At 39.7% G+C, this 21575-nt stretch overlaps 1 protein-coding gene across 15 annotated transcripts in view; it reads right to left on the reverse strand.

Moving 5' to 3' along the window:
• Positions 1–21575, reverse strand: part of tjp1a (tight junction protein 1a) — a 91811-nt gene that overhangs the window by 40929 nt on the left and 29307 nt on the right. Inside the window, exons 1-2 of one of the 15 annotated variants that reach the window (XM_068583491.1) lie at positions 10607–10671; positions 10282–10488 (exon numbers count right to left, since the gene is read on the reverse strand). The exons of 13 other annotated variants lie outside the window; for them this stretch is intronic. In XM_068583491.1, coding sequence (XP_068439592.1) covers positions 10282–10305 — 24 coding nt within the window. In that variant the 5' untranslated portion in view covers positions 10306–10488; positions 10607–10671. Of the gene's footprint in view, positions 1–10281; positions 10693–21575 lie in introns of those variants that run through there. One more of the 15 variants, XM_068582633.1, reaches the window with a different exon arrangement.

The raw sequence follows: 21575 nt of genomic DNA on the forward strand, positions 1-21575 counted from the left end.
TAATTCTAATGGCATCTAAAAAAAGCACAGCACCCCTATTAGGGAGGAAGCGTACACCCTCAAATCTACCTAATGAACTAATTACAATGTGCAAAAGGAAATCTGTAATGAAGCCTTGTTATTCAGCAGTGTATGTACAATGAGTGAAAATCATTACGCTATTTTCAGAAGGCTGGCAACTGAAAACTGAAAGCCAAACGGGAATGAGGGGAACACATCCACATCCTCTACAGAATCTGATACCAAGTCAAAGTGTTGTAAACCGTACAGATCCACCCTCATGGTTTCCAGTAAACCATGCAATCAGGATATCGACGTTTATCCTTTTTTAGTCGCCGATCTCTAATTATGTTACATTGCAAACAACCAATCCGTATTTAAATCATAGACAGTTTAAATTGACAGGAAATGGCAGCGTTGCTAACAGCTGACAAAATACCGTTCAGTTACATTATGACGTGTTTAGTCTTTGTTTAGTAAAGACATCGGGCAAAGGTCAATTTTAACAGATTATGTGTTCGCATGTAATCTCAAAAATGTTTGTGAGACATTTGAATAAATACAGTTTTTCAAAAAATTAAAACTGCTCATGACAATACAAGGCTTTATTTCCTCATCATTTATGTACACTGACTTCAGAGCAGTTGAAATGATTATTGGGACGGTGGCAAACCACTTGTAGACCAGCTGCTTTAACTAAACAATAGGGACCTGCATCCACCTACAGTATGGATCATCAATGATTGCCCGTTAGAATTGGGGGCAAAAAAACATGATCAAAGATCTCTAAAAGTTTTATGTGCTCCTTTTTTCGTTTGTGCTGAACCGTCAGTTTTATGATCCGTTCATCACTAATTAAATCGGATTATTATTTGAGTGGTCTCTATTGACGGCTGAGATGTTTCAGCATGTCTTTGAGCCCTTTGGCAAGTCAGATCTTTACATAGGTCACTATTTTTGGTACCACTGAGCTGCGGGAAAAGTCCCAAGCCAGAAAGTGTGTTGCAATTTTCAACTGCAATTTTCAGTTCTTAATATGTGATTTTTATATTTATTGTAATTTTTTGAGGTGTTGAAATGCTATTAAAAACCCACAGTAAATGAAGAATTATGTGATAAATATTCTGCACCTGTGACCTGCTCTCAAGGCACACCAAGATGATGCAGCACCCACTGTGGGAATCACTGCTGTATGCAAACTAAATTTACTGGGACTTGTTGCATTAGTGAACACTTTTAGCCGATAACAAAATAAAAGTATGTCTTGATGTTATCTGGTATGAAGTCATCCATCTCAGGTAATCATGTTTTATGATGCAAAAGGGTAGTTGAGCACATATTCAATCTCATATTTAGGCAAGATGCAGAACAGATTTATGATAAAGGAAAACACTGACTATCTGCACACTGGATTATAGTTCTGGAATTCAAAGAGTATCTACACTGTACTGTGATGAAATACGTCGATGCATTTTGCCGAATTTTGAAAAACCTGCATTTCATGTTTGAAAGTGGCTCAAAACCCCATCTACTATTACAAATCAGCCCTTAATTTGCATGTCTGATATAGTCATGAATTTGGGACAATCATGACTATAATATCATAAAATAAAATAATATTTGCATCCCTTTAATCAGACCCTCCACCCCGCCTCTCCACGCAGCATCTATTGTTTTTACTCTCAGTGACTGCTGTCTAGCACAAGCCTGTTCTGTCCTTTCTATGTTCTGGAAATTACCAAGGCGTTACAAAAGCTGGAGATTGAGTTGTTGTTTTCTCACTTAGCGGCTGGCTAGTTAGATAGCTAACTTTAGCTCGCTAATTCCACTACGTTTTCATGCTAACATTACACTGGTGACAGAAAATGAGAAGAACAGTGGGCTGAACACCGGCTGAACTTGAGTTGCTGCAGCTGGGACGGTAAGTCTCCGAAGCTGGTGCCCGCTCTCCTGCTTGAAAAAGGAGTGAGGTGGAAAAACTGCAGTGTGTGATTCTTGTCTCATTTGTGGTCGGTACATTTAATACATTCAGTGCCCAATCCCAAATTTCCATTTTCCAAGTAATTGTCCTGGTCATGTTTGTATACGGCGTCAAGGCCGTCTCTCGGTCCTTTGTCTACTTTGTTTTCATTTTTCAAAATTGTTAAAAAATGTGGAAACTAACAGACAAACAGAAACAGGAGATAAAGATGAGCACAGAGTTGTTTAATGACAACACCTAAGGGCGGGAGGTGGAAGGATTTCAGTATGTGCATTTGGAAATATATTTATACTAAGGAGAGGGAAGAATTGTATGAATTAAATGGCAAAAAAGGGCCCTAAATCGAAGCAAAGGCCCTTGACAGAAGTCTGATATCTGGAAAATGTACACAGATACTGATAATTACGCCTTTATCATGTCTACCACAGGGTGACTGTTTCCCAGGAAAAAGAAACCGTGATTTTTCTACCAATATTGCAAAAGATAAGCAAATGAACACACAGCAGTGTGTGTGTGTATGTGAAGGCATGTAGGGCAACAAGCCTTGGGATGAATCTGTTCCAGCCTCTTTCTCTCTTCCCTAACCAGCTGAGCCACGGCTGCCACATGCACTCTCGCTTGTCCCCTACTGCTTCTCTTCTCTCTCGCTCTCTCTGTCCCACACACAAAACACCCCATGTCAAATCCCCTATGCCTGCAGTGGGAATGATAAATCCCTGCAGAGACCTGCCTTTTTAGAAAGGATGCAGCGCTAACTTGAAGTGTCCTAGCTGTGACAGGCTGGCTGTTTGATAAGGAAGGGGACTGATCAAGACCCAGGGTTTCCATCCATCCATCTCAATCAACGACATCAGCAGGTGAGTGAGAGGTGGTGGATCATTTTATTCCAGCAGCTGTTTAAATCTTCAAACAAAAGTGTGGCCTTATCATGCAGTGCTAGTGCCAGGCTGGTCTTCCTGAGTGAGATCCATGGGATAATATTTAGACTTTGTCAGGTCAATATCAGAATTGAACCTCTCGCTCAACATAAAAGGGTGTTATGGACATTTCCTGGCACCACGAGTGCTCAGTCTGCTACCATGTATTTTTGGTTCTGCTGCAATATCCTGCTGGACTAGCCTCACTCAGCCACACTACACTATATTAAAAGTACAGTCGTCCCTCGCTGTAACACGGTTCACCTTTCGCGGACTCGCGGTTTCGCCGATTTCCACTTTTTTTTTACAGCGTACAGTATGAACGCGCATTGTGTTCTGCACCCTGATTGGCTAAGGGACTGTACTGTACACCTTGTCAATCAATCTTCTCCGTGCAGTGTCTCCTGCACAGCACAGAATACGTTCAATACAGAATATGTGTGGCTAAAAAGCCAGTTTAGCGGCACCAGGACAAAGTGGCACGGTCAGAGGACCTCGTAGATTGATCATTAAAATGAAATTTGTTAAAAATGTTTGGGCTTATTTTTTTAAATCCGTAAAAGTTTTAACTTTGAGATCGTTTAAATAAGACATGTGAGAAAATGTTAATGCCCGTGTGAGAAAAGTGTATAAAAGTGTGTGGCTAGGGGTTTTACGGCCTTAAAACATGTATAATAATGGTAAAAAATAAAGCTGATTACTTTCATCTATCACGGGTTATTTTTGGAACATATGCCCCGCGATAAACGAGGGACCACTGTACATGAACCTCTGCTTTAACAAACTTTCAAACCTTTAATCTATAATAATTTGACTACATGGTCCACTTATTGTGTTATTCGTTTCCTCCCAAAAATGATTTTGGTGAAAAGTTGAGGAGAAATTTTAACAACAATTCAGAACCACACCCATGTTATTCCAGAAAGTCCCAACCGGAGACCACTGATAGCCAAGCAAGTGGTGCTCTCATTCTATGAAGGAAGGGTTTAGGGAGGGTTTATGTTGATGTCTCAGTAAAGCAGATAACTGTCAATCATCTATTGCATAGCATGCTTTGATAATCGCAAAGACACACATTTTCCACAATTGGTCAAATTATATTTGTGGATTGTTTTGCAAGAAATGTACGCCACTCTGTTACATTGAATGAAATAGAATATGTATTTCATTCATTAATGTGCTTTATAATAGGAATAATCCCAAGAGCTATAATGCCATGATTATAGGAGAAAGGCAGTCTTTTTAAGATCTGCCATGTGATTCAGATTATAGCCGGTGCATCTCTCCCTCCCACTCCTTCCTTTCTCCATTTCACCCTCCCAATAACCCCTCCTCACATCACCTCCTCCCTCAGAAGACATTTTCTGCTTTTCTTCTTTCTCTCTCTCTGCAGTGTGTATCTGCTATGAATTTCCCTCCAGGGATGAAAGGATAAGCAGGTCAGATGTCCTTGATAACTGCCGCACTCCAGTCTCCTGGCATTGAAACACTAACAGCTGCTTTCTCTCAATGTTTGTAACCAGACTAACAGAAGGTGATACTTCAGTAACAAGTAGTTAATTATGATCATACCAGCCCACTGTTTTCTTTTTCAAAATTGGTCGACAATGAATCGGGGCATCTGGACGTGATCATACTTATATGAAGCTTACTGTGCATGTGTTGTGTAAGTTAAAGTCTCTCATGATCCGTGGACTGATGCTTTAACATTTGTTTTTGACAAAGTAACTCATACACTTCTATTAGGATCCAAATAGGTTACAACAACCTAAAAACTATTTCAAACCACTGGTGCCCATCTGAAGCAACAGACCCCTGGATGATGTTATAATAAACTTGCAGCCCTTTCATCTTATACACAGATAGCCTACACCTGTGTTCCTTATTGAGAGTAATCTGAGGTCATGGCCGTGTCTACTACCGCGCACTTGCGCACTTCGAGCACTTCAAGCACTGACTTTCAGTGCTTAGTGCGTCACACTGACAAAACCAGCAGAATTCAGTGCACTGAAAGTACCCGGATGGCGCACTGCAAACGGTCAAAAAATGTAGTGTAAAGCGATGGACACTACTCGCACTGAACGGGCGCCATCTTGGCTACGTAGCGGAAGAGGAGGAGCCATTTCGCCAGCTTTTTATTAATTTATTTATATCCTCCTTCTGCGATTGTGGAGGTGTCGCAGTTTCCACATAGGTTGGAGAAAGGGGAACACAAGGGACAAAAATAGGGTAAGAAGTGCGTTCATTTTGTCAGTTTTAGTTTTGCGAGCAGATTTGCGTGCGTCACTTCCGCCAATTGGTTAACGTAAGTGTTCCATTTGATACAGCGCTTATCAGCGACACAGTGCACTACAGATGTTAGTGCACTGTGTTATAGTGCACTGTATTGCAGTGTACTTCGTAAAGTGTTCGGTAGTAGACACGGCCCATATATCAAAGAATGGCCTGATGGTGCCAAGAGGATTAAATTAGTGTGGAGCATGCGGTGCAATTTGTGTTTAAATGTTTTACACGGAGGCTGCTCAGCCCCCTTCATACGGTTGGGCAGTAGATGCTGTCTACAGTGACCCTGAGTTCCCTGGTCTCCCTTTACCAGAGGCTGTTCTCAAAATGACCTTGATTGTGCCCAATTGTGTTACCTGTGAAAATGATAACCCAGATTTTCTGTGATATTTTATAGCAATAAGACTTCCCGCATGGAGATAATGTAAAAATAATTTGTACGATTTAAAAGTTACATTTCATTTGTTAAAATGTAGGCATTTGAAGGCACTCTGGGAAGTGTATCAACAGAAGATTAGGTAAAAGATCTATGATTGGATGGTGATCACAGACTAACTAGCTGTTCCATCCTCCGTTTATCACTTGCCAAATGAGCCCTGATTTTCCGATAAAGACGAGGAGCCTAGGACACAGAACCAAAACACCACCAGGTCTCTTTTCTTCTCCATCGCACTTGGTTCTCTAATAACATGTCCCTCCGTCATTGATGTACATGAGTGTGTAATCACCAAAGCAAAATAGAGGCCGCTCTTGGCCGACTCTGCAACTCTAATTAATACAACCCCCTTCATCCAAATGCATTTTCCACTTGTTTCTGTCTGTCTACTCAAAAAGCCTAAACGCTAGAGGGAATGCTGAGGCTCTTAATCCTGATTCTTTTTTTGTGAAGCATTCACAAAAGTAAACAGAAATGGCTGAAGGCCAAACACAAAGATAAAAAAGGCTAACATTTAATGTAGTGAAGCTCTTCTTCATGACAGTGATTTCTAGTGTTATTCATCTATTGAAAAACAATGAATAAAGCGATCAATCAAATAGATTATACTAATAAATGATTTGTAGAGATGTCATGTATATTTTTACCATTGTTTGTTTTTATCTTAAATTAACAACCAAATACAAGTTTATCAAAAAGTTTTTATTACTCCACTGCTGGTGTGTCATCTAATGTTTCTACCAGCACACTAGGGTTGTGTAATGAATCAAATTACAATTTCAACTTAGTATTTATTCTAACAGTAACCTGTTGGCCACCCACGTGACCCATCTCAACAAGAACTCCATCTTGTTTTCCAAGCGTGTTTGACATTTTATTTTTTTATATCCATGTTATGTTTATGATTACATTATTCACTAAAGCATACAACCGTTTATAACTGCAAAGTTCTTCAAAGATCTCGCCTCTTCATTCGGCTCTCAAAGTGCATCAAAATGACTGACAGTCTTCTCTGTCTCACAGCTTTGATAACAGTCAGTGCGTTTACATGATGGTATTAATTCGAATCATGCTTTAGTCGGACTATTCTCTCTTTCGGGGTAACTGCTATTATCCTAATATACATGGCAGTGAATAAATCGAATCATTGGCCGAAAGCATGTCATATCCGATACGATAGGTGGCGCTGTTTTCATTACAGCTAGTGGTGATACAGCCATCTCCGCTTGACCTCTTCAGTCTTCATAATGGAGAGAACCACGCTACCTTCGGTGGTTGTTGGGGAGCTAGCGGAGAGCAAACAGGGAACTAGCAGCAGCGCTAGCTGGCTACAGCAGGGAGCTAGCGAGGACACTCACCGAAGGTAGTATCGTCTCGTAACCCGACTTTTACGTTTGTTTGTTTCTGCCGGCCGGCTCCCGGCACTGACAACTTATCGTCTCTTTCGACTTCCAGGTTACGACCCGGGAGGAAGGGAGGAGAGCGGTGGGATCTTGAGCATGCGCAAGGGCGCATAGTCCAGTTCCTAATCCGATTCACCGTTTAGATGCCGGGATGTCCGAATTATCAACCGCGTCGGATCGAGTTATCCATCGTATCGTAGTCGGACCGCAATTATTCAAACAAAGGTGTTTACATGAACGGGATAATCCGATTTCAGTCCGATTCAGCCAGTAATTCGAATGCATGTAACCGCAGGCATTGTTTTTTCCTCCCTTCTTGGTGCCAGAGCAGGAAGTCTAGCACCAAGCAGAAAGATCTTTCCTTTTCCGTCGTCATTGGAACACATCCTCCTCTAAACGGCAATTAACAATAACTGTTATTTTGTAGTGTCGGCTTGTCATGACATGAAAACAGCTTAAACTTAACTAAGATTAGGTGAGACAGACTGCCATATTTTTGTTTTTACCAATACTGACCTTTGTGAGAGGAAGTCAACATACATTCATAGACGATACTCTATTCCTGAAAAACAGCGCTGCAACATTTTATTACAGTTGATCATTAACCGTAGATTTACGTGATAGGTGACTAATACCGTTGTAATGTCAGTTTACCACAATTCATCAAGTGGGAGTTCATACTTGGTCAGTGAGTGATGAACAGAAGGTTAACACAGTAGAAGGCAAGTCATTCTTGTTTCACAGATTATTTCTAACAATGCATGATGGAACCTGTTACCACACAATTTAGCTGAGGCTGTCTCAGCTGGGAGCAGCTTTAGATGCTTAATGTGACTACTGTCTGCCCTGTCAGCTCATCAGTGCAGTGACCCGTAAAAGGAAGTCACTACGTCTTGTGTGTTAAAGGAGACACAGCGCTACTAGGCTTTTAGGGTTGGACAAGATGTAAGATGGAAAGTAAACCTAGAGGACCTTCTTTCAATATTTCAGGAAATTTGTTTACGTAAGAAAACCTCAATGGTGCTGTAGTTAAGTTATGCTTCCACTGGCAGACCATATTGCCCAACTCTAAGAATAATAAGTTAGCTTGGAATATGAAAACAAATCCTGACATCATGTTTCTGCTTCTTAGATAAATTGATGAAAAACTCTTTATGAAAATAAACATTGCATGCTATAACAAACAAATAACAAATAGCTTTTCTATGCTTGGAAAATGCTAAGCTATATGAAAAAGACAAATTAATAAATTATTCACCTGAACAATAAAACTAAACTCAGAACTGTTTGTTCTGTTCTGTTGAGGTTTTGATCACCACTGCTCATGTTGTCCCAAGGAATACATCTACATCCGTTTAATCCAATTATTATGTGTAGGAGCAGGTGTAGCCTGTGTCATTTTGTACACCTTTTTTGGTTACAGTAATTGTCATGTGGTGTTGGGGATACCAATAGGAATATCAGAGGTTCAGTAGTTTAGTTTTGTGAAGAGGCGTTGAGATGGGGAGTCTTAATTTTTGCTGACTACTTTTTATTGCTGTTTGCCACCGTGTATCACCACAGTACACTGTTGATTAAGTATTTTGAACGTGAATGCATGTTATCCAGCACAAGTGTTTGTTTGTTTGTTTCCTGAAAATAAAACTACAAAACCTAGCTATTGGATCTTTTAATTCTTAACAGCCAGCATGTACACAGGTTAGTCTCCCCTACTCAGACTACTGACTCCTACAACTTAGGTAACTAAATGACCTATATTATGGTTTTAGTTATAATTTCAAGCAAACAATGCTCAAATGTCTAAATCCTACCTCTTGTAATCGTGAAATACTGGAATTACTGATGAGCATAAGAAAACCCTGACTCACTACCAACTGTAAGCATAGTGTAGTATTAGGTTTTTTAATGTCAAGGTGTGACCAAGGCCATCAGATAGAGTACAGCATAACGTCACCAGCTGGTTTCGTCTGACTGGAACAACTGACCAAACCTGAATATCACCACCTCTGTTAGACAAACACAGCACATTCCTCACTTGTCAAACTGAAAAAAATAAATAGAGAGCAACTATTGAATACATTGTACAAATATTTAAGTCCAATTTGAGGATTGACCTTAAATAATATTTATCAAGACTTCTCAATTACTTTATTCTAATATTCTATGTTTTATGTATTTTGTTTATTTTGTTAAAGACATGGTGCATGAACTCACATGGTGTATGAAAAATTACAATTGTAATAAACTTATAATATATACATAATTGACTTTATGATGCCTTTATTGCTGATAGACAATATAAGTAGTAGGCTTGACAGATAGTTATCAAGCCGTTTGAACTGATTAATAGACAACAATGTGCATAGCTGTTATAGTAAGCTAGAAGTTGTCAACAATGAGCCTCGAGGACTGTAATTTGATAAGTGAGTAAAAGCGTGGCAAAAATGGTAAATAGTTCATAAGTTATAATTCATAAATAAATGATACATTTAACTAAATTTAGTGGAAGTTCATTTACTTAAAGTTAAGTTAAAAGTCAAGCATTAAACAAAATGTACTATACTAATTCCACTTTTGGTGTAACAGGTGTCTCTTTCTTTCGGACTATTATCCTTTTACATCAGTTAAAAACAGATGTTATCTACAAAACAAACAAACATAATCTAAAACAAAACTATTCTCAAAATGGACTTTCATAAGGCTAACTTGATCAAATGTAGTTTATGGTCCACTGTTTCCGAGGATCTCTGGCATGTCAAAAGGGGCTCCTTGGCAGAAGTTCTGCCTCAGAGGCTATAGTTAGTTTGGGGATTTATTGGGATTTCCTGCAACTTTTTAATAATAAACTATCAAGACTTCGACTTCAGATATCAACAGGTAGCTGAGCTGAGACCTGATGTGAACACCGCTGGGGGGCTATATAGGGCTGGCTTATCAGCAGTAACAGTTTAAAGCAGATTATTATGAAAATAGTAACGTACAGTAGAAACAGCATGGCAGGTTGTAGGCTAAGTTATCGTACTATGTGTAACGTTGAGGTTTAGCCAAACACAAACACCTCTCCCATGAAGCATAATATATTACTAACAACAACAGTCTACAAAGTTGCACGTCCCAACTTCAGCACAGTTGACCATGTTTAAGACGGTGTTAGCTTGCCAGTTTATCCCACACGTTAGCTAACATTACGCGAGCTAGCAGAATAATGTTGGAACAAAACACGAAGCTAACACTTGAGTTTCATCCAGCCAGATCACCCACCTTATTTGAAGCTTTGGAAGACATTTTAAACTCTTATTCCGCTTCAAAAGTGACGGGTTAAAAGTTGTCGGTGTCTTTGTAATGATAATCACTTGGGGTGAGAGCGGTATTTCCCTTCCAGTTGAATTTTCGCCCAGCTGCCGCCACGCCGGGCTACGTTGTTATTTTATTTTATCCAGGACGACGAGGACCATGTCACGAAAAGCCCTGTGGAAAGTCCAAAGTCCATTATCTTATCTTCGCTGCCTGAAACGTTAACGGTAGTCCGGTCAGGTATCGAGTCATGGAAGAAACTCGGGTGGAAAAAAAGAGGAAATAAGACCACCTTGCTTTGACGTTTCGATGCTAACCTCTGGATGAAAAGTTGGGAAGAGTCGGCATCACTCGGACGGTGTGCAGCAATGGCAGGCTGAGCAAAGCTCTCCCTGCTCTCGGCTCTGTGAGCAACGGCCGTGTCGTGTCTGGGCGGAGCGAACCATTACATGCACGGAGGGGTGCGAAACTCTGGAGAAATGGGGGCACTGTCTATTTACCCCAAAAGGTCTCGTCTAATAACGATTTGTATTTCGTCAAACAAGAATGGAGCGTATATTACTACTCATCATTGTATTTACTTTTGGTTAATTATCTATTTTTATCGCAGCTAAAAGAGTGCCCGCCCCTGTTATCCCATGGAATAAACAGTCCGGGATACAATAAGGAGAAGTGACGCCTCTGTCCCCGCTGATGCTGAATGCTCACTTTCACTGTGTGATGATGATGGTTAATGTTGGGTTGGTTGTAATATTACAAGCAGTACTATTGTAGTCTTGAAAATATCAAGTTGGGGAAGGTGGAGGGGGCACGGTGTTGTAATGGTCAAAATTCAGTGCAAATAGGAAGTCTATCTTTATAACAAAACAGCCCACTATGTATTTTTTAAGTTGATTGCACAAGAAGTGACCCACATTATTTCACTTCTTGGTGATTATAACGGTTGCTTTGTCAATAACAAAATGAATCAATAGAGTAATTATTTGAAAATATTTCTCAGCACAGATAATTGTTGAGAAAGTGTTTGCGGCTGATAGACACCTTCATGGAACCACAAAAGCTATTCAGTTAAGTTCCCATGACTTCCTAAACCTGACCCCACCCACAGGATGCAACAATCTCAGCGTGTATTGTTTCACAGTTTATTTCTGTTTTCAGAAAACAACAAATGCAATATTAAAAGTGGGTCGCAGGAGAAACCCAAAATCGTGACATTATAGTCTTACAGTTTTCAGTGTCTTTGGTCACAGTAAATGTGATAGCAAACATATAAACACAGGAACACACCCTATCTTTTCCAAACAAACTGAGCAATCACATTCCCTGAATCTAGCTCCTCTAATGATTACTTCCTCTGTGGAGGAGGGCTTTTTTTTGGCAGTCTAGAGGGTTAATTCCCACCAGACATAAACCTACAAGGCTAAAATACCGCCATTCAGGAGTAGCAGACAGGTCTTTAGGGGTTGCAGAGGACGACCTTTAAAAAGGCCAGGTCACACCGCAAAAAAAAGCATCAAGACAGATAAACCGCTCTAAAACCTGCAACTCTACTTCAGCCAGAGAAACGTACTCTTTTCTAAAGTATATTTGAAGAAGAATTAGACATACAGTCGTCACCACAAGGATTCATCAAGGCTTTTTTTCCCAAAAACATGCATATTCAGACAATAATGTTTAACATGCCCAAAGGATGATACATACTAGTATTGATGCAAGTCGCTCGCTCCTCCTGAAGCTCCTGAGACGCCTGTCAGGATCGATCAGTGCGGACAGTAGGATGTTTAACATTATCACTCGGGTGTCAACTAACAATAAACAAGAACCAAAATTGAGCAAATCACGTCTGAAAAAGAATAAACAAGCTATTTCTGTGCTGCCAGCTTTTCGCTCTCTTCCACACCTGTGATGGTACCTCAGATGTTCTAGCAGTGAAGAGCAAGACATTAGTGACACTCCAATGTGATCAAAGCTATCTTTGTCCTCTATGCTTGCCTCCCTGCCCTCTCTCTTCCTCTCTCTTTACACACAAACACACACACACACACACACACACACACACAAGCACAGAGTGAAACGGGCAGCTTCAAAGCTCAGGTGCGCTCATGGAAGAGCAAGCACATGGAAAACAAAGGCGAACATGCAGGCCTACATTTGATTGGAGAGCATCACAAGGTTCACTCAACCCCTCTTCTCCTGCAGCAAAAAAGGCTAGTGTAGGGTGAAACAGCATAATGTGCACACCCGAAAAATATAAAGCTGGCTGTTGATGCGCATACAGGCGTTTACGTAAGCAAACACAAAAATTACATAATGACGAATAAAGAAGAACGTGAGAGTTTTGATGTAAAGTTTTGGTTTTGATTTGGTGAAAGTTCTGAGGCAGATTTTGTTTTCCTACTTTCATCTGTCTTGAATTAGGGGTCTGTGAGAGGCTGTGTGATCCCTCTTTTGCCCTGTTGACTCAGGGCTGCCATGCAGGTCCAACAAAACCTCTTTGTTTCTACATACTAATAAAAACCTTCTGGAGACATAAAGTCCTCAATCAATGCACGTCACATTTGGTAGACGTAAACTATGGCTACTTTGAGAAGCCGTTCATCTGGAAGTAGTTTTTAAGTTGGCAAGCATTAATAAACAATTATCACTTATTGTGTAATTTTTCTTTGTAAAATAACCTGTTTATTGATCAATCTGGCGTTATTATATATTTGTGTCTCATCCCATGAAAAGATCAAAAACATTTGCACTTACCCAAGATATAAAATCTAGTCTACACTTTGCAAACAAACTAAACAGTTCTTTAGCTCAATGGCACAGAAGAAGGGGCTTTATCAGCCTTTGTCTAATCACAGAATATATTTTACTAGGATCAATTACTTGTTGGTTTTGGTATTTTAAATGGAAGCGTTAACAATAAGAGAAATATAATATTTCATCGGACTTATGCTTTAAAAATATTTTTTCCTTTTTGACAAACTTTCACTTTCAGAAAAGTAATGCTGCTCAGTAAAGGCCACAAAAGGTTGTGGTTTAACCCGCTAATGATCAGTAAACAAATGTCACACCTCGGCTTCAGAGGCCAACTCTTTCTGACCAGATTAGTATCATATGACAGGATTAGCAGGCATCTCTCAAATTCCCTCCTACCTTCCAGGTCAATATTGTTAAGTCTTTAGTGCAGACTTAAACAATAAACACAAAGCTGGTTTCTGGATGTGATGCGCTCCAGACATGGTTCAAGGTTCAAATTATTCAGCCAGAAAGTCAGGAAATGATTTCCTTCTGTATTATCAATTACAGCAGTAAATCAATACCAATAAAAAAAACATATATTTTCAGCAACATTAAACAATATGAAATACAATGAACATTAAAAAGAGAGCATAAAACATATTCTAACAATACCATATTTTCCAAAGCCCTTAACTTGCATCTTCCCCATATTAACTTTAATATCAGCTGAGCAGACATACTCTCTGACTGCTGCAGAAAGAGGTTTTTAAAATACGAACACAGTCTACACACATATATCTTCATAATCATAACTTCATCCTATTAGAAACCTGATCTTCCTATGAAGTCCTTCTCTTCAATATTCAGTCACATCACAGGCGATTCATCAATCACACCCTCTTACATCGTACAGCCACCACATTAGTTTACAACAGCCCTGTGCAGGTGCGCTATTGAGCAGCCTCTTTGTGAAAGCAACAACCACTGCTTGGTCATCATATTGATAGATTAAAAAACAGGTTTAGAAAAACTAGCCTTAAGTCTCTGCACAGTGCTGATGTAAACTGGTGTACTTACGGCACGATGAACGATGCAATCCATCTCACGGTTGTTATAGTTCGGTTGCTATTTCCACATCGGCAATTCTCTGAGTCTAAGGTCTCGCCATCCTCGTTTTTTTCCTTGCAATTAACTTCAAGCACGTCACACAAGAAAGCTGTGGGGAGCAATGTAAGAAGTACTTTGCAAAATGTTTAATGAAAATATATTTTTTAAATAAAATAGTTGATCCAGTTAGAAGTAGTTTACTGTTAGCGGAGTTGATCGTCATGCTAATACTTTGTTCGTCCCTAATTCAGTAGCCAAAGAAATGTATGTAAGAAAAGTCTGAAGTAGTGTTATTAATATTTATTTATATTATTATTTCTTCTGAATCCTCTTGATGGAGAAAAAAGCTCTTGGAGTAACTCATTTTACCATCAAGGGTTTACAGTCACTGCTAGTGAACTAGGCTACTTTTAATTTTCTGAAGACATTTACTCCAAGAGGCAATCTGTGATCAACCAACCAAACACATCTCTCATGTTCCTCTGTCTCAGCCTCTCTCTTATTCGTTCTCTCCTCAGCAGACCAGGATTGCTGAGCCCTTTTTAGCAAGAGAATAGAGGCTGCAGTGAACCTGGTTGACTCCACTCTGCTTCTCAGCGGTATCTCAAGTAGCTTAACAAGGAATGGCCCACAGAGAGTTACAGAGAGGGCCATAGCAGGGCTACTGAAATTCACCACTTTCCTACTTCTGTGATTATTTCTCATTAAAGAAACAATTATTATCCCTTAATTGTTCTAAAAGGGAATCAGGGAATACAAATGTAACTTCCTACTTGTTTAGAAAGATAAATATATTATTGCAGTGTGTCTGTGCTGTGCCAATACAGACTGTTCATCAAACTTGATACCTTTTTTTTGATAATGGTCCACTTTCTTAGACTGATAGTTATCATTGCAAAAAAGTGCCATGGAATTAAGAAGTAAGTATGTTTTACCTAGAAGGAAAAGGGGAAAATATGTTGTTGTTGCGGGGATGTGTTAAATAACTTGCACCAGGGCTGCACTTACATGTGATTTGTATCACCCAAAGTGCCAATAGGTGACATGTGTGCATGGAAATATTTAGCAAATATGCTTTACATTTTTTTCCAACCTACTGAGTTGTCTTACTGCACCTAAAAGTAGTTTAGTGACCTGGAAAAAAACAGTGAGAATAAGTTAAGCAGATCTGAAATATCTTAAGTCTTAAGAGATAGAATTTCTGCCTCACGGTCGCATGCCAAACAATCATGTTACGATGTACATCCATGTGTGTCCAAAATGTCATCCCTTCATCATTGTATCGTATTTGTGTAAAATTGTCACAATTAGCATACGTATGTAGAGACGGACAACCCCCAAACAATAATGCCTCCGGCCACAGCTTTCGCGGGTGCAAAGGCATAACAACTAAAACAACAAAAAACTAACACTGATGGCAAAGACACATTATCAGTCACATATTAGTCACACTCATAGGTGAATGTTGCACCCCAGACAGTATGAGAGGGTGTAATAAAATCAGCATTTAAACGGTCTGGCAGTACTTGCAGTCCACCTTAGGCTACATAATAATAACAATATTTGTACACGCTCACTGAAGAAACCGTGAAGTATATCATCAATTTACATAATCTAAAGTTGTGGATACAAATAAATATATGTTTTTTCCTTTCAGCATTTCAGCACAACTCAAGCACAAAAGATGTGAGATGAAATACTGTTGATGAGACCTTCACTCCTATTGTTGAGGGTGAGTGAGCAGGACAAATTTTAGCTCTTTTTATACATACATGTAGTCAACCTAAAACTCAAAACGCACTTAAGTTTCAAGCAGTTCAAATTATTGTCCTTTTTCATAAATGTCAACTGTCCAACTTAAAAAAAGAAAAGTAATGCCCGGCGCAAAGTGGTGTGCGGCGCCTGTCAATGCTGCTGTCAACTGTCAACGCTAGTTTTTCCACCCAGAGCCCACTTCCGCCCATGTGTGCACAAAGTGGCGCGTTGGTCTGAAAATGAGGTGTGGTAAGGTACATTACTATCTTGATTGCAACATTGACCAAGCAAAGACTGCTCTTACTTCAGTGGTGAAGAATTTTGCTGCTATTTAAAAGGCACATCATTCAGATATTAAGATGCGCAATATCGGAGGGTTCACAATGAAATGAAAATGATGAGAATCAAAACCTGAATTACCTGCATTCGGGTGATTTTGAGTCACTAAATGATTAGGGGATATATTTCTCACAGTCTCAGTAGCTTTGCACGCGCAACCTTTTTCTGATGAAGATTGAGCTACACTAATATTAGTAGAATCGTACTGTGCGTAACACATCAATCTCTAGATGATGAAGACAAACAGTATTATAAATAAAATCTCCTTTATATCCAAAAAAGGAACAAGAAGTCGTGGAGCATTTTGTGCTGATGTTGTCCTTGTAATCACAGGAGAAGATACACAGTAGAAACAGACTCAAGGGATGAATGTTTTTCTTTGTCGTACAGTGTGGACTTCTGTGTGAGATAACTGAAAATGACCTTGTAGATCCCATTGAGACGTCAGGGTTTTTGGACATAGCATAATCTCAGACCTGTATTGAACAGATTTAAATATTTTGCCGACTGACGTGTTTAGATGCAGCCCTAAAAAACAAAAGTGTGGATCTAAAAATGAATAAATAACACTCAGTAGAGTCTGTACTTCCACAGCCCGTTGATGTGGAAATGATGCAGGTACAGTATGTGACAAGACGAGCAAAAGAGACAATAAAATAAAGAAAAGAAAGAACAGAGGAAAACAGTGGACAATACAAAATCAGGAAGAGAAAAAAAGAGCAGAAAAAAAGAAAAGAAAGAGAGATGAACGGTATAGGGATTACAGGAGGTAGCAAGGAAAAGAGAGGAGAAAAGAGGTGCCAGTTTGGGAGAAGAATGCGTTATTTGAAATGTTGAGGTCGATAAGAGGATCTAAAAGAAGGGCGGAAATTGGGAAAGTGAAGCATAAGGTGAAGAAAAGGAAAATAAAGATAGCTAAATATGAAAGGAAGAAGATGAGAGAGGCCGACAAAGAGAAGAGCACAGAGTAGAAGAGACAACAAAAAGAGGGAATGAGCTAATCTACAGTACATTGCCCCCCTCCCTCCCTGAGTCAGTGACTCTTTCCATGGTACTGCCTGTTACCGCTAAATACCGACTGAATGAAGCTGCTCTCACAGAAACAGGGAGGTTGAACAGCTGAGGCTGAGATGTGTGTCAGACTGAAGCAACTCTCGTTCTTTACAATTCCAATATATTATCTCCAAAAGCAGTAATTTGTTGCTGTGCAGTAAATGTGCTTTAATGGGTCATCAATAATGAGGTAAATATATAACTGTTATTGTCAGACAATATCTGCAAAGAGAAGGGTCAGTCAGTCAGTGGAAACACCTCTTGCTCTCTCAATATTCAAGTTGATTTCTGCACTGTTGAATGTGATATAGTTGATCGAGAAAATAAGAACTGAACGTCTTGTTGTGTAATCTGTCACCTTATCGAACCATGTCAAGTCAGTGTGAGTTCCAGTAGATAGACATAGTGTACGCAGCTGAAATCGTGTTCAAAATATGTAGATAAATGCATGTGTTAGATGTGTTTCACTGCATGAACACCTCTCTGAACTCCACTGAATTAGGCCCCTCCACTTAACTTAAGCCACCTTGTCCTGAGTGTATGACATCATATGCTCTTCCCATGAAAACACAACCCTGAAAGAGGAGGTGATGCTGTGTTTTTTGGTAGAACAGAGGACAGAGAAGCAATGGAGGATGGGAACCAGAGCCAGCCAGCCAGAGAGGCGGATGGAGACACGGCAGCCACGGGGGCTGCTTCGAGCCTGGTGGTGATGAGATGCGAAGGGACCCGACCCTGCAGAAGCCCCAGCCAGTGTGTTAGCTGACTAATCCTATAGCCGTCCAGTGCCAGGATCCAGACTCATCAGCTTTGGTGTTCTCTTGTCAGACTCATTTTTATAGCATCCCACTGGTCAATTCTAACCACTAATGCCCAATACAACGGCCCCTAATGCCAAGTGATTATGGAGTGCTGTTTTAGCACATTTGTTCCCTGAAAAGAAAGAAAGAGCCACAAGGCTGTGGGCTGGCTCCCTGCTCAAAGGACCAGCCTGATGAACTCAGCAGAAAGGGAGCGGACCTAAAAGCCAGTCTAAGCCACCTCTCTCAGTGTGGGCACTGTGGGGCCTGAGCTGGGTCCGGACTGAGCTGGGTGGTGGGCAGGGATTTATAGTGCCCTATTCTACAGTTTATAGACAGTTCCTGTGAGCTCATATGTGAGGAGACACTGAATGTGCACATGCAGACTTTCCTGCATGCCGGGCAGAGAGATGCAATGGTTTAGGTTTATTTCTAAAGTTGGTGAGGACACAAGGGTGACTGAGGAAATGTCAGGAAGGCAGGAAAGTTTGTGGACGTGGGGGTTTGGTTATGATTTGTAAACAATTTAGATTTGCTTGCTGTAAACCGCCATGTTGAGAAATATGTACAAAAATGTTACTGATTCACAATTTTTTTATTTGATTAACGGCTTGATCTACAAAATCTCAGGGAGTGATAAATTAACACTGAAATAAACTCTCACAATTCCAGTTTCCTTCTTTGAATATTGTTTTGTTTGATCAACATTGTGAATCCCAGAGACTGGAACCATCGTATAAGCGTTTCAGCCATAAAGTTCATACAAAGAGTTTATTTTTCAAATGACGATTTTAAAAAATACAGCGAGTTTTATCAAAGTGCTAAAAATTGTACGAGGTAAAAGTTTCCCAATAGACTGCATAAAGGTTTCCCCCACTCATGTCCGACACTTGGACAATACAATTACCTACTGACAGCATGGAGGACGATGCAAAGTGATTCTGAACTATTATAGCCTGACCAACACTGGATTTCTGAGGGCGAAGCAGATATTGATGTTTAAGTATCTGTATACAGATAGAAATATAGAAGCAATATGTTTGTATTGATAGGGTGCAGCAGATTAATAGTTCTACTGCAGCTCTCATAACTATTTCCAAACTACTTATTTAGTAATATAATATAAATCTATCCACAAAGAGGACAAAGGCAAAAATAATAAGCAAACAGAAGTTGGAAGTTCAATGAATCCTGTTTTACTCACGGCATTAACATATAACAGTGGCATCACTCATGTATGCAAACAGGATGTCCTCTTGTCTGAGTTCAGATGTCAGTTATATGTCTTCTGCATGTCTCTCGTCCTTGTCTTTATATTTATATGAACTGCATAATAAATAAAAAATAGAAAAAACATTGACAGAACAGAGAAAAAATGTAAACGCAGAGAATCTATGCTGTATTTGTCTTTGCTGCACCACCGACAGGGAACAGAGCGTTGTGTAGAGATGTTATCTGCCTGTGTTTGCCTACAGCTCTTGTATCACCTGGGGCCCCCTTAGTTGAACTAGTGCCACTGGTCCGACCATGTGACATGGAGAGCAAACATATAGCATATGGGAGTAACACTGCCAGGCAACAACACCAGGAAACGCTAAAGAAAACACTGCATTAACTGTTCTCCTAATGGTTATAACACGCACTCAAGGTAGTGTAGTCCTGCTGCCAATTATATTATAGGTTAAATAACCTATACTATTTTTATAATATAACCACGTAGGACAAAGCTGATGAAGATTGGCATATTAAGGTACGACAGCTATATTAACAACCATAGTAAAAAGCTACCTTACTTGGATGACGCACATCGAAAAAATACTGTCAGTTATGTGCTGCAGTTGTTTTTAAACAGATCCTGATTTTATTAAATGACATAATCTTCACTTATGAAGATTGGATACATATATTTTAAAAAAAAGATTTTAAAAAAAAGTGTTTAAAAAAATAAACAGTGTACAGTATGTAAGCTATATGGATGACCTTTCAATGCATATTTTAAGACCGCTTTGCTTTTCTGTGACACATATTAAATATGACCTAAATCTGCATTTGGACTCGTTGCTTTTCAACCCCTGTATGCAACTAATGTAGGTAACATGCATATCTTTAATTACAGAGCGTATCAGAGGGAACATCAGGCAGACTACAGCTACAAGGCTGTGATTAGTTCTGTTGTCATGCTGTTAGTCAGTGGGTAATGTGCAAGAGCAGCAGTCCCGAGGGAAAGTCAGACCATATGACACACTAGGACTCTGCAGGACGACGGCATTTTAGACCAGAATGTATCTGAATCACCGCAGTTAGCCCTGGACTCAGAGAGGGGAACATAGGTGTAGCTGTGTGTGTAATGTAAATGATTAATCTTCACCGCCACATAAATCCAGCCACATTTAGCACACAGAAAAGGATTGCTGCCTGCATATAATATTCAGGTGTCTCAGATTGACAAGCTACGTGGTAAGCCTTGTCTTAACTCTACAAGAGGAAGAGTAAATGGATGGAAATAATCCCTTTCGTAAATATAGGCGACACAACATTATGCACGTACAAGATTAAATGGATTTCACTCTGAAATCCTTTCATTGAAAGTCCACATGAAATCCGTGAACTGTGGGCAATATCGGTGTGTTTGTATAAATAGATATGCTAAGTAATAGATTTTGTTTTTTTATTTCAAAAGAGAAACACTTTTAACATTACAGATGCTAAAGACCAACATGAAACCATTAGATTCATTTGTTTGATTTGGATTATTGTCAGTTAAAAATGTAACTTTTTACAAGTTCCAATTTGACACTTTCTTCTCCATATCTAAATTATTGCCATCACCATGTCCCACCTCGCAGTTATAATGATTTTAAGATGATGCAAATCAGTCAGCACACAAAATGACTATTCATACTATAGAGATACAGAACACCGACAGCCCTTTTGTAAGGCTTGTTCAGGGCAGAGAACGATCCACCAAAAATAAATATCCTGTGATGTTGCAATAAATATCTAGCTTCAAAAAACATCTCCTTTCATCTTTCTACAGAGGACCAAACATTTAGACCTGACCAGCATGAATTAAACATATTAACATCAAGCACTAACAAATACTGTAATAAATCAGGCCTGCAACATAAAACCACTCTGATTAATGCTAATCTTCTAAAAATTGGCATTTGATTAGCTCCGTGCTTGTCATGCATTATTAAACTATCGCTCTTGTTCACTCACCACACATGTGTGCATATGCCTGCACGCGGTCTGACTCCGGCTACGCTTGACCCAGAGGGATGCTTTTGCCCGTGTATGTGTCCCTCCGCGTGCACGAGCAGCATGCAAGTGAGTGAATGTTTGGTGATCCTCAGCAGCTCACACTGTGGACTGAGAGCAGACCCAACCTGGTGTGACATCTGTGAAGGCCGTGAGATAATCTACATGACACTGCCACTGATAGGAGTGGAGATATTGATTTAAAAAGCGGCA

The sequence above is a fragment of the Clinocottus analis genome, unplaced genomic scaffold (assembly GCF_023055335.1).
Source record: "Clinocottus analis isolate CAN_PGR_092001 unplaced genomic scaffold, fCliAna1.0.p SCAF_1, whole genome shotgun sequence".
In the NCBI taxonomy this organism is placed as follows: Eukaryota; Metazoa; Chordata; class Actinopteri; order Perciformes; family Cottidae; genus Clinocottus; species Clinocottus analis.